Raw genomic sequence first — 13,797 nt, 5'->3', positions numbered from 1 at the left:
CTGGTCTGTTTTGGTTTCCAATCAATAGATGATTTTGTTTGGGTTTATTGCTGTTTTTCAGCAGTATTTCAGTTATGTAACAGCGGGCAGTTAATCTAACCATTGTGGATTCAGTATCAGTACTAACCTGTTCTCCACAAGAAACTGCCAACTTCTTCACCAAACTCAGAGATGAAGGACTAGTGATTTCTTTCATGTGTTTTATCAAATCGTCACTGAGAACAATGCTTGCGTGGGGATCAAGCTCATGGTTCGTAAATCTCCCCGCTCACTATTGAGCTAACGTGACGGGCCAATAGATAGATGAAGAATGCTTGGACATACAGATGTCAAACTTCTTAGGCTGACCTGTAGTCATTAAGTGACTTGCTGTTTAGATTTGTAGATCAAGGGCACAAGGACCTTGAATAGTTTGAGCCTCTGGCATGTCAAACTTCAAAGGATGGTTACTATTGGTAATTATGTCTCCCCCCCTCTGGGGGAGACATATTGTTTTGCCCTGTCCGTCCGTCCGTCACATTTCATTTCCAAGCAATAACTGGAGAACCATTTGACCTAGAACCTTCAAACTTCATAGGGTTGTAGGGCTGCTGGAGTAGACGACCCGTATTGTTTTTGGGGTCACTCCGTCAAAGGTCAAGGTCACAGGGGCCTGAACATTGAAAACCATTTCCAATCAATAACTAGAGAACCACTTGACCAAGAATGTTGAAACTTCATAGGATGATTGGTCATGAAGAGTAGATGACCCCTATTGATTTTGGGTTCACTCCGTCAAAGGTCAAGGTCACAGGGGCCTGAACATTGAAAACCATTTCCGATCAATAACTAGAGAACCACTTGACCCAAAATGTTGAAACTTCATAAGATGATTGGTCATGAAGAGTAGATGACCCCTATTGATTTTGGGGTCACTCCGTCAAAGGTCAAGGTCACAGGGGCCTGAACATTGAAAACCATTTCTGATCAATAACTAGAGAACCACTTGACCCAGAATGTTCAAACTTCATAGAATGATTGTACATGCAAAGTAGATGACCCCTATTGATTTTGGGGTCACTCCGTCAAAGGTCAAGGCCACAGGGGCCTGAACATTGAAAACCATTTCCGCTCAATAACTAGAGAACCACTTGACCCAGAATGTTGAAACTTCATAGGATGATTGTACATGCAAAGTAGATGAACTCTATTGATTTTGGGGTCACTCCGTCAAAGGTCAAGGTCACAGGGGCCTGAACATTGAAAACCATTTTCAATAACTTGAGTACCACTTGACCCAAAATGTTGAAACTTCATAGGAGTAAATGACCCCTATTGTTTTGGGGGTCACTCTGTTAAAGGTCAAGGTCACAGGGGCCTGAACATTGATAACCAGTTCCATTCAATAACTTGAGAACCTCTTGATCCAGAATGTTGAAACTTCATAGGATGATTGAACATGCAGAGTAGATGACCCTTATGGACTTTGGGGTCACTCTGTTACAGGTCTAAGGTCTCAGGAGCCTGAACATGGAAAACAATTTCCGATCAATACATTGAGAACCACTTGACCCAGAATGTTGAAACTTCATAGGATGATGGAACATGCAGAGTAGATGACCCCTATTGATTTTGGGGTCAGTCTATTAAAGGTCAAGGTCACAGGGGCCTGGTCATGTAAAGTCATTTCTGGAAAATAACTTGAGAACCACTTGACCTAGAATGTTGAAACTTAATAGGATGATTGGACATGCAGAGTAGATGACCCATATTTATTTTGAGGTCACTTGATCAAAGGTCAAGGTCACAGGAGCCTGAACAGTGACTTGACCACTAGGCCAAGAGTGTTGAAATTTAGCGGGATGACTGGACATGCCAAGTAGATGATCCCTATTGCAGCCAACCATCAGCGTCTCTTTGACTTTCGCTCCTGACCCCTTTTGACTTCTTGCCTATAGGACTTTGCATTGGGGGAGACATGCGCTTTTTTACAAAAGCAATTTCTAGTTGTATTTTTTGCGGATCATTACTTCAAGGTAACAGTGACTAGAGACTCAAAATTTAACTGCTTCTGATCAATAAATAAAATACATCTTTGCGCCTTAAGCCATCAGACTTCAAAAAATAAATGCTTGTGGTCAGTATACAATGTCTATTGAATTTTGTGTAAGTAGACAAAAGGTCAAGGTTACTTTGATCCTTACAACTGAAAATGGTGTTTAAATCAGAATCTAGCAAATGCTTAGACCTTCAGCAGTCAAACTTGATAGAGGAGCTGTGGTCTAGTGGATAAGGTGTTGGCCGCTCAATCCAGGGATCGTGTGTTCGAGCCCCACTGGGGTCACAACCATGACTTGTCGTATGACACCATTACTGGTTTTTCAGGAAGCGGACACGAGAGTGGTTCCAATAAGCTTGAAGCTGTCATCACAATCGAGCTAAAACAAATTAGTATGAACTAAACGTGATAGTTTAAACATAATTTTATTTCAAACAATGTTTACAACATATACAAATCTACTTTATGCAATACAGAAGATAAATGTATGAAAAAGGATTAGATCTGAAAGCTAAAGCTTATAAAGGTCTAAATATGATAGTATGATTGCCTGTGGTCAGTACATGACCCCTAAGGTTTTGGAGCTCTATGTGTCAGAAGTTCAAGGTTACAATGACAAACAGTTTCTGGTCAGTAACTGGAGAAGATTGGCCTACAACTGTCAAATTACATGGGGTTATTGTCTATGGAAAGTGAAGATAATTGGAGAATAATGGTGTCAAACTATAACATGGTCAGTATATGTAGCCCCGCTGTTTTCAGCTCACCCGAACCAAGGTTGGTCAAAAACCCATCCTCTATGCTAAATATAGAAAAACCTTGTGAACACTAGAGGCCACATTTTCTTCCTGATTTTTATTAGCACACCTGTCACGAAGTGACAAGGTGAGCTATTTTGACCGCTTGATGTCCGTTGTGCGTCGTCCGTCGTGCGTAGTGCGTCATCCGTCAACAATTTCTAAAAAAATCTTCTTCTTGAAAACCACTGGGCAGAATTACACCAAACTTCACAGGAATGATCCTCGGGTGCCCCTCTTTCAAAATTGTTCAAAGAATTGAATTCCATGCAGAACTCTGGTTGCCATGGCAACCAAAAGGAAAAACTTTAAAAATCTTCTTCTCAAAAACCAGAAGCCTAGAGCTTAGATATTTGGTGTGAAGCATTGCCTAGTGGACCTCTACCAAGTTTATACAAATCATGACCCCGGGGTCAAAATTGACCCCGCCCCAGGGGTCACTTGATTTTACATAGGAAAATCTTTAAAAATCTTCTTCTCAAAAACCAGAAGCCCTAGAGCTTAGATATTTGACATGTAGCATTGCCTAGTGGACCTCTACTAAAGTTGTTCAAATCATGACCCCGGGGTCAAAATTGACCCCGCCCCAGGGGTCACTTGATTTTACATAGATTTCTATAGGAAAATCTTCAAAAATTTTTAAAAAATAAACCAGAAGGCCTAGAGCTTAGATATTTGACATGTAGCATTGCCTAGTGGACCTCTACAGAATTTGTTCAAATCATGACCCCCATGGTCAAAATTGACCCTGCCTCAGGGGTCACTTGATTTTACATAGGAAAATCTTCAAAAAATTTCTAAAAATAAACCAGAAGGCCTAGAACTTAGATATTTAATATGTAGCATTACCTAGTGGACATCTACAAAATTTGTTCAAACCTGACCCCCCGGGGTCAAAATTGACCCCGCCCCAGGGGTCACTTGATTTTACATAGGAAAATCTTCAAAAATTTTCTAAAAATAAACCAGAAGGCCTAGATCTTAGATATTTGACATGTAGCATTGCCTAGTAGACTTCTACAAAATTTGTTCAAATCATGACCCCCGGGGTCAAATTGACCCCGCCCCATGGGGTTACTTGACTGTACATAGAAAAATCTTCAAAATTTTCTAAAAATAAACCAGAAGCCCTAGAGCTTAGATATTTGACATGTACCATTGCCTAGTGGACCTCTACAAAATTTATTCAAATCATGACCCCCCCAGGGTCAAATTGACCCAGCCCCAAAGGGGTTACTTGATTGTACACAGGGAAATCTTCATAAATTTGCTAAAAATAAACCAGAAGGCTTAGATCTTAGATATTTGATATGTAACATTGCCTAGTAGACTTCTACAAACTTTGTTCAAATCATGACCCCCGGGGTAAAATTGGTCCCGCCCCAGGGGTTACTTGATTGTACATCGGAAAATCTTCCAAATTTTTTTTGACCTTCTTGTCTTTAAGTGCAATGATAACAGGTGAGCGATATAGGGCCATTATGGCCCTCTTGTTAAAAAATGTCATGATGTTTGTCTTTATGAAATCTACCGGTGTGTCAAATTTGAAGATTCCAGATTAAGAACTAGTTCACTAGTTCAGATCATAGAAATAAAATGCTCCATAGGCCACATTTCAAACTGAACTACATGAAATCTGGTCAGAATGGCTGTCTTTGAAATTAAGGTCAAAATAAAAACTGGGTCATCTGGGATCACAATTTAGATCACTAGGTCAAACCGTTGGAACTTTGTTTTAACAATCTAGAGGCCACAATCAGTACCCGATCATCATGACACGTGGTCAGATTGTCTGACTTTTCAATTTAAGTCATGTAGAAATAGGGTCATATTTTGATCATAAACAAGGTTATTAGGTTAAATCCAGAAAAACTTTGTGAGCACTACAGACCACATTTACTACTGATAGACATGAAATTTGGTCTAAATGCTTTTCTACATAAAATCTAAACTTAGTGCAAAACCGTATCTTCTGAGCTCGAAAATCACTAAGTCACATCATAAAATTAAACCCCCAGAAGCCCCATGTTCTGCCTTAATTACATAGTCAGAATGTATGCCTTTATATCCTCTAGGCCAGTCGAAAAACGCGGTCACTATTCTCAAGACATAGGAAAAGGCTTTTTAACTCTCTTTAGGCCGCCTTTAGTTTCGAGACTTTGTGTAAAAGCTACTCATAGAAAACCGTGATAAGCGCTTTAGGAATCATATTTTTTACTGGTTCTTCATGAAACTTTTTCTTGTCTATTACTCCGGTGAGCAATTAAGGGTCATCGTGACAGTCCTCTTGTTTCGATCATTTGGTCAAAGGTACTTGATACTTGGCGTACTTGATCTATTTATCTTAGACACGCCATCGCGGGTGCGCATGTTTTGTACACACAGCTTTTGTTAGTTCGTAACATACTAGTATATGTAATATGTTCTTTGCATGATATATAGGGCTCGTTTTCTTTTGAACAGTGTCAGTTTATTGGACAAAATGTAAAGGTAGTAATACATACACCAGACATGTAACACCAGTAGCATAATGGGGATTCGGAATACGGACAACCCATCCCACCCCGTTCCTCGGGACAACGACCCCGCTCCATGCTGAATTTGACCAAAGCAGACAACCCCCGTCACCTTCATTTTTTTTCAGAAGTCCTGTCCTTATGTTCAGAAAAATTTCAATGTCTATGTATGTTGATATTTTTTTAGCACCGAGCGAACTAAAAGGGGATTACACGCCTTGATTAAACTGAGCACAGGCGGAAGGAGAGGATTGTCTTGCATTCGGTACTGTTTTTATACGCCCGTCTCTGAAAGGGCGGGGCGTACTATGTGAACACCCGTGGCGGGCGGGTGATCGGCATCCGAAAGCATGTCCGCTCTTTAAGTCGAACAGTTTTCATCCGATCTTCACCAAACTTGCTGACAGTATTTGTGGGCATAATATCTTGACCAAGTTCGATAACCATCCAAATCGCATCAGGCACTCTTGGATTATGGCCCTTAAATTACTTGAAAAACTGCGAATTTAGCCTTGTCCGCCCTCTAAGTCGAACAATTTTCATCCGATCTTCACCAAACTTGGTGACAATGTTTTTGGGCATAATATCTCGGCCAAGTTTGATAACTATCCAAATCACCCTAGGCACTCTTCGATTATGGCCCTTGAATTTACGCAACTGAATATTTAGACGGGCGTATTTTGTGACAGTCTGGCTCTCTTGTTACTTTTAAGAAATGATCTTTTCTGGCTTTCTCACGTTTTTTTCTTTTTATTTTGGGCGCACATTTTTCTTTACCCGCTAAAGGTCGTTACTAAAACACGATCCATGTCTTCTAGAGCACATGTGATCTTCATCCATCAAGTTAGCGGCAATGTGACTTTAATCCAATAAAACAAATTACCAGCCTTTTGCTGTTGTTGTTTTCAATGACTTGAAAAAAAATATAGGGTTTCTTTAAAATATAAAATCGCTGTTTGCAAGAACTTTTAAGCCCATAGCGTTTGAACTTCAAACATCAACGAAAAAATAACGTTATTTCACATAAAATTGCAGGTAAGAGCTTAGCAACTCTTAAGCAAAAGATAAATATTCCATGATTATGTTTACAACGTTTTCTTAAGTGTTATGATACTACAAAAACAATCACGATCTTCCTGGGATCAAAAAAATGATAAAGTAAGGAAAGGATTAAAGACATTAACAAACCTGCATTTTTCTGAATTTTTTTTTTTCAAATTCCCCCGATCTGTCCGAATATAATTACTTCCGTATATTTTCATGACTGTGTTCCCTTTTTTGTGATTGGCTAGGGCCGGATTGGTATGGATACGTCAGGCGGTAATGTTTTTGACGTAATCAGACAGAAACGTTGCGGTTTTGACGTCATCGGACAGAAACGTTGCGGCTTTACCGTCATCGAATATAAACGTGGTTTTGACGTCATCACACAGAAACATTGTGTTTTTGGCGTATTTTTGAAATAAGTACAAAGTAGTGTATACACAGAACTAATAATGCATGATCTTACCAACAATTCACGATTTTATATAGAATGGCTCTTTGGAGTGGAAATCCTAAAACCACGTCCATGCAGAATATATTCTAAATGAACGTAAATATATAAACAATGTTATTTGCACGCTGTCTGACTCGATATTACTGTGATAATTGTATTTAAACGGAACACCACGACACATTTTAATCTATTCTGGTACCATTACGGACTTGGCTAATTTATACTGTGACATTCGTTCTTTTTTAGCCCTGCAAGTTGCTTAAGTGGCCCCATTTACCCGAGTTTCCCCTAGATCATGAGAAAAAATAATGAACGTCATGCATAACTTGGCTTTAATGGCCGTTAATGTTTACGATTGTACAGAAAAATAAAGATAATTGGTAAACTCTTGAACTTGACTAATGCAGATGTCCAATGCATGTTATATGATCATACTGATCAATATGTCATGGGTGAGGGGGGGAGGGGGAGCGTCCAGCACCCAAATCTTGAGGAGAAAAGATCAATTGTCGTACTCGTTTATTTATGTTATTCTATCTTATTTTATTTACTTTATCTTATCACTTGATAATTGATTATTACACTCTCAGATGGATTTAATACATTACTAAAATTTACTTTTCTGCGGGGTTACTTTTAGCAACATCAATACCGTAAGTAAAATCATATATAATGCCTTTAAACAGCATAAAGATATAGAAACAAGCACATTTTACTGTAATGGACACGAGACACGTGAAAGAAATATTTCTTTATTTCATTAATCCATCACCATAATCGGGACTTGAAAAACACCCGTCACATGAAAAATGCATATTTGAGAAGCACATCTGGCAATGTCTTTACCTACTCAAGTTCAGGCCTCATTAAAAACGCTAGGACTTGAGTGTGTTCGTGCGTGCCTACCTACGCGCGTGCGCGGTTGTGAGAAGCTACTAGTACCATTTTTCACGTCTTTGGTATGACGCGGCCAGCTAGGGAGCGAACCCATGACCTGCGCTCTACCATTAAGCGTGGACTTGCAGAATTTTTACCGCAAGTCAGAAAAAAGACGACTGCATAGATTCGAAGAATGTTGCGTATTTTTTCACAGCCGCAAAGTATGTTTGTTGAACACTGTAAAACATATTGCTTATATACTCGTGAATTCATTAGTGCAAACGACAAGAGGAAATTAGCGTTGTTTTGCAAAGTGTACACGAGTGGATACATTTTATTAAGAGAACTTGTAGTGGGACTTAGAGAAAATGTGCCGTCATATAAGTTGCATTGACACTTGTATTTTGCTTCCACGGCTGAAATAGATCATTAATGTTCCCATAGATCATTAAAGTTCCCGTGGGACAAACATAGATAAGTATAACGTCCGCCAACGCCTGGGATATACAGCTTATGTCACGGCAAAGGGCCAACATTAAGCATTTCCGATGTATTTTTACGCCGGTATACTTACAAAGTGATTATCATTAGCGAAAAACATGGAACTTAAAATACCGTAATGACGGTCTTTAATGCTTTACTGTTAGTGGCTGATTCGTAAATGTTAAAAAAATGTTTTTGTATGTAATGGAGAGCGGATTGATAGATAAGTCAAATAAAAAAGGAATTTAAAGACAAAAAGATTATGCAAATCTAAACGGCTTCTGCATTTTTGTGGATTAGCAGAATTGGATTTATAGAAGAAAAAGCGTAATTAATGGACAGAGTGTTTAAAAGATAAAAAAGAAATGAAAACAAGGAATTAAATCTTAGAATGATTAGGTTTATCTAAAGGACGTTTACATTAATGTGGATTAATGAAATCTTGGATTATATATATGCGTAGTAAATATAATGTTATTTCAGAGTTTTAAGCAGTCTATGTGATAGCTGTTTACGTTTTGAGAAACCAGAACATTTGACATCTGCTTGAAAACTGAACGTTTATTTTGTTTCTATAACAAAGGGAATGTAACTGTTTTTCACTGGACATTGGAATAGCTTCACCGCCGACGAAATCACTGGTCCCCGACGTTGACATAATGTCAAGAAGTGCAGCGATTGCCGTGTCCTGTGGAGCGTACGTTTCCAAATCAAACTTGAAAAAACAAAAGGTTAGTGCAAATACTTTAATATGTATACAATTTTATGCCTGTCCTGCGGGGTGGGGTGGAGGTGGGGGTGGGGGCCTTTATAAATAGCTGAAGTACAGTTTATTTCAATTTGTAACTAACAATTAACAAATTTCCAACATATAAAATGCATGAATTATTATTACAAACGAAATCCGATTCCTACAATTTCCAATATCAGTTTACTTGTTTAAGTAAAACTTGAACTGCAAAACCTTCGATATCTAAATGAAAGAATCTATTCACGTATAAATGTGCACAGTGAATTGGATGTTATATACGACACGTCGTTGTATTCGACATGGTTTTGAAAATTACGTAATAGCCATATTTCCAGAAACTTTGTTCCAAATTAAGTTGAAGCGATATTGATGCACTGTAACCTGATGAGGGCTAGTTGAACAATTTTTGTTTTAAGGTAATTCTGCACATTTATTAAACCGACCCGGATGCCATGGCTTCACGTGCATTATTATTAATAAAACACAGTGCAAAATATGTCGGTAATTCTGCTGTAAACCGACAAAACTTACAAACTAACAACAAAATGCTCCCATAAGTCAAGACAATATAAAAAAAATGGGCTTCAAAGGGATTGTCTAAAATCTGAATTGGCAAATATCTAAAAAAGAAAAAAAAAAGAAAAATAAATAAAAAGAAAAAATATCTGCTAACAAAATGCTTCCATACTGAGTCAAGACAATGTAAAAAGTGAGCTTCAAAGGTATTGTCTAAAATCTGAATTGGCAAATATCTAACAAAAATAAGAATACATATCTGCTGTACACGTGCTATTTGACCATATGATAGAAAGTAGGTTTATTCACAACTTTTAGGAAGTACATTACAATCCATATAGTGTAGGGCTCGTGAGTTTCCTTTTTAGTTCATTGTTCTAAGCCTATTATTTTAGAATGTTTTAAACACGAACGTGCAGAAGCACCTTAAGTCTGTTTTATACAGAATGCTGATGAATACAGGGCCTATAAAACTGTTCATCATATATATGCGTTCTGACTGTAATTCCTTTACTTTCCTTCGCCCAGCTTTCAACTTTTCATGAAATTTGGATGATGTTCTAAACTGGACAGTCATTGATTTTATAAATCAAGCTAAAATAGATTTCTGTGAGAATGACTGAAATGTTTGCTGCATTGTGTATTGCCTATGAAAATGCCACTTGCCAACATTTTTGACAGAACAGTTGCAGATAATAACATTTGCTTTCACCATTGATTATTCCTAATCCATTTTCATATGTAACCACAACAACATTCTGGTGAAAGTAACTTAATAACACACGCTGCCGTCATATCTAATCAAACATAAAGTTTATATGCACTGAATGTGTAGCTATAAGTAATGTGTGCTCTGGCAAGAGCATATACCGGTAAATGGTATTATTAACCGCCGCTCCCCCACCACTACCCAGTATTACTTCTTAGGAACCTGGGTTTGGTTGGTAATAGCTTTTAGTAACCACTATATCAGTTAATCAGTCTGTTCATGCTTGGATACCTTCTTGTCCGGGGCCCTTAAAGTAATTATTACAAAACTGCGGAGTACATTGTCCAAACCCCGTTATTCTGTCTTAAATGTCAAGGTCAAAAGGGTCAAAAGAGTAACTAAAATGTTACTTTCTTGTCCGTGCTATAACGCGGTTATCTTTGTTCTAATATTATTCCAACTTTGTACAAATACATCCACAACTGGAAATAATATCTGCCATGTCAAGGTCAGAAGGGATCAAAAGAAGCTTAAAGCAATATATTTTCTATTTTACGGGCTTTAACTTTGTTCCCATTTATCCAGCCGTTAAAAACATGGTGAAAAGTTCGGGTTATACATTTGTTACTCCTATTACGATTTCATTTGATTTAGACTTTATCGTAACATTTTGGTATGTGATTGTATGCCTTCAAAGGTCACGTAAAGTTGAAAGCTGTAGTTTCTTTTTCGATTCATATCCTTTTGTCGCTCATTTTCCGATTTTGTTTCGTTTGCTTTTGAAGTTCTTTTGGAGCCTGGATTCTGTCTGCAAGGTCAAGGTCATTAGGAGTCCAATGGGATGTTGATCATGTCTGAAAAATATGTGTTCGGTATGCGATCTTAGAGGTCAAGGGTACTAGTATAGTCATACCTTTATTACCAATATTCTGAATTTTGTATTGGGTTTGTAAGAATACTGACAACATTTAACTTAGAATTGCTTAGAAATGTACTCTTACGTTCAACCCTTATCATGCTGGACACGATTGATTCTGCCTTTGCGACCAGATCAGATTATGATCAGCCTGCAGATCCGTGCAGTCTGATCATGATCTGCAGTCGGCCATTTAGTCAGTATCTTTTTTGATATGCACCCCTTTTAACAGTTGATGATGGTACTAGATGGACAAGTTCATTATAGAAATTTAGCAGGGTAAGGGTTAAGATCTGTGTCAGGATGGATCCAACTAGTATTATTCACATTCAAGTTTTATTAAAGACGTACAAAATGTACTAATAAAAATACAAGCGTTTAATGACCAAGGTCAAGGGTTGATACTCTTATCTGTCCCATATATTCATGTCTTTTCTTTGTCATCAATATTACAATGATATCATCAACTGTAATAGACACAATGACAACAATTAAACATTGAAAAATTGTTATGAGCGAGTCTCCCGAGAACTATAATTGTGGCCTAGTAAATAGAGGATCATATTTGATCGAACTATCTATCACCGCGTGAAAACCATGCAAAAGTTTTAACGAGTTTTTTTCCAAATTTACTAATTTTATCAAAACTAATGACCCCTTTTGGAGTTCAGTAATTGATGCCACTGCTTTTTTAAATAATAATGATAACATAGGCTTTTTTTAAAGAGTAAACCATATGCATAAACGAGTAATTAAAAAAAATCTGCATACAGCTAATTCGTTTAACAGTAGCAATTCTTAACTGAAAAATTGAACAGTATTTGAGCCGCACCATGGGAAAACCAACATAGTGCGTTTGCGACTAGCATGGATCCAGACCAACCTGCGCATTCGCACAGTCTGGTCAGGATCCATGTTGTTCGCTTTCAAAGCCTATGCATGTTACCGGTCTTCATTTTTCTTCGTATTAAATTTTCGTTCAGGTTACCTGTATGAGTCTCTTTAACTTATTTGTTAACTAGTAGCTAACGATATGAATGTCCCAATCTAAATGAACCGTTGGGGAATGATATAGAAGGGAATACCAAATTAACAAAAATGCTTCTTAATGTACTGCATCTGGTCATCAGCGCGTTCATTTTGACACCAAAATACCGCATTTTCACTAACCGTGCTTGTTTCCATCGGAACTGTTTTTTTTTCACCCACCTGACTTCAGATGTTGTGTTTTTTTGTCCCCTAGTTGACTTTAAGTCCATTACTATATTATTTAGGGGCCTCCGTGGCCGAGTGGTTAAGGTCGCTGACTTCAAATCACTTGCCCCTCATCGATGTGGGTTCGAGCCTCACTCGGGGCGTTGAATTCTTCATGTGAGGAAGCCATCCAGCTGGCTTACGGAAGGTCGGTGGTTCTACCCAGGTGCCCGCTCGTGATGAAATAATGCACGGAGGGGCACCTGGGGACTTCCTCCACCATTAAAGCTGGAAAGTCGCCATATGACCTATCATGTGTCAGTGGAACGTTAAATCAAAAAAAAAAAAAAAAAATAATTATTAAATAAATAAAAGTATAAATTTGAAACAACTGATGATATTAGAAAATAGGACAGTGACATTCTTTAGCTGACACTCTAGGTACGACGATAAAAATATATATGGTGATTTTCTTAAAACAACAACAACAAGAATCAAAAGTTTGCGCTGATGCGCCACCATACCTTTCATTACCATTCTCTTGTATTTTTCACCATTATCATTCTATGCGATACAGATGGTAATGCAATTATACAATAAAAAAAGAAGAGAATGAGGGTCGTTCAAGAAGTAAGATCAGATTGTTGTATTATCATAAAAACTACACTTAGATGCAGGCTTCTTCAAGTCTGATTACATGGAGAAAAATTATTTTCTAGGGTTGTTTAGTTTTAACTACATAGCTCTAAGTTCCAAATAACCACGGACGTCATTTCGCCGCACGCGAAAAATCAAAAATTTGCAAATTGACAAAGTTCCTTGCGTTGGAATGTTTTTTTTTTTTTGTTTTTTTTTTGTTTTTTTTTTTTTTCATTGCATTCGATTTTATGGTTGCAGTGACCTTACCTCTGAATCAACCCTCGTAATATAGCACTGAAATGCATTGGCATTCTGAATAACAAAAACATGTATTTCTCTCGAAAATATTTTATATATAATATATTAATCTTTTTACATTTTAGTAGCCTCAAAAATATAAGAAAAGGTTTCATGTACGAAAATATTGTTTTATCTGAACCTCATCTATGCTTTGTTTTTAGCACCCAACTTAACGCTTGAGTGAATGACATTTAATTGAGTAGTCAGACTTGTCTTTAAGGTAGTTCTTTACGTAGGATATTTAGATAAACCGAAAAAATGGCATAACGTCAATTATCCGGATAACGTAGAATAAGCCTGTGCTGTTATACGGAAATGAAAATCGTTTTATGAATTAATTGCAACCCGTGAGAAAATTTATCAAAACAACAACGTGACTAGCTTTTTAAAGATAAATATTACATCAAAATATTTGATACATTAAATAATTTCAAATAATGTCTTAAAATCCGCATGATGTGTCGTGTCGGTGTCATAAAATGTGGGCTGATAACGAGAATGTATTAATGTTTGTTTGTTTGTTTTTTTTTTTTTTTTTTTTTTTTTTTTTTTTTTTTTTGG

At 37.4% G+C, this 13,797-nt stretch overlaps 1 protein-coding gene across 1 annotated transcript in view; it reads left to right on the top strand.

The window, feature by feature from the left end:
* Positions 1–8,039: 8,039 nt before the first annotated feature.
* The window catches only part of LOC123533315 (potassium voltage-gated channel protein Shaw-like), a 127,756-nt gene continuing 121,998 nt past the window's right edge, over positions 8,040–13,797 (top strand). The window contains exon 1 of the mRNA XM_053519914.1: positions 8,040–8,942. Within this exon, the coding sequence (XP_053375889.1) occupies positions 8,871–8,942 (72 nt within the window). The 5' untranslated portion in view covers positions 8,040–8,870. The remainder of the gene's footprint in view (positions 8,943–13,797) is intronic.

Source organism: Mercenaria mercenaria, chromosome 12 (assembly GCF_021730395.1).
Source record: "Mercenaria mercenaria strain notata chromosome 12, MADL_Memer_1, whole genome shotgun sequence".
NCBI classification, from domain to species: Eukaryota; Metazoa; Mollusca; class Bivalvia; order Venerida; family Veneridae; genus Mercenaria; species Mercenaria mercenaria.
Note: the sequence above shows the minus strand (reverse complement) of the source record. Positions and strands in the feature narration are given on the sequence as shown.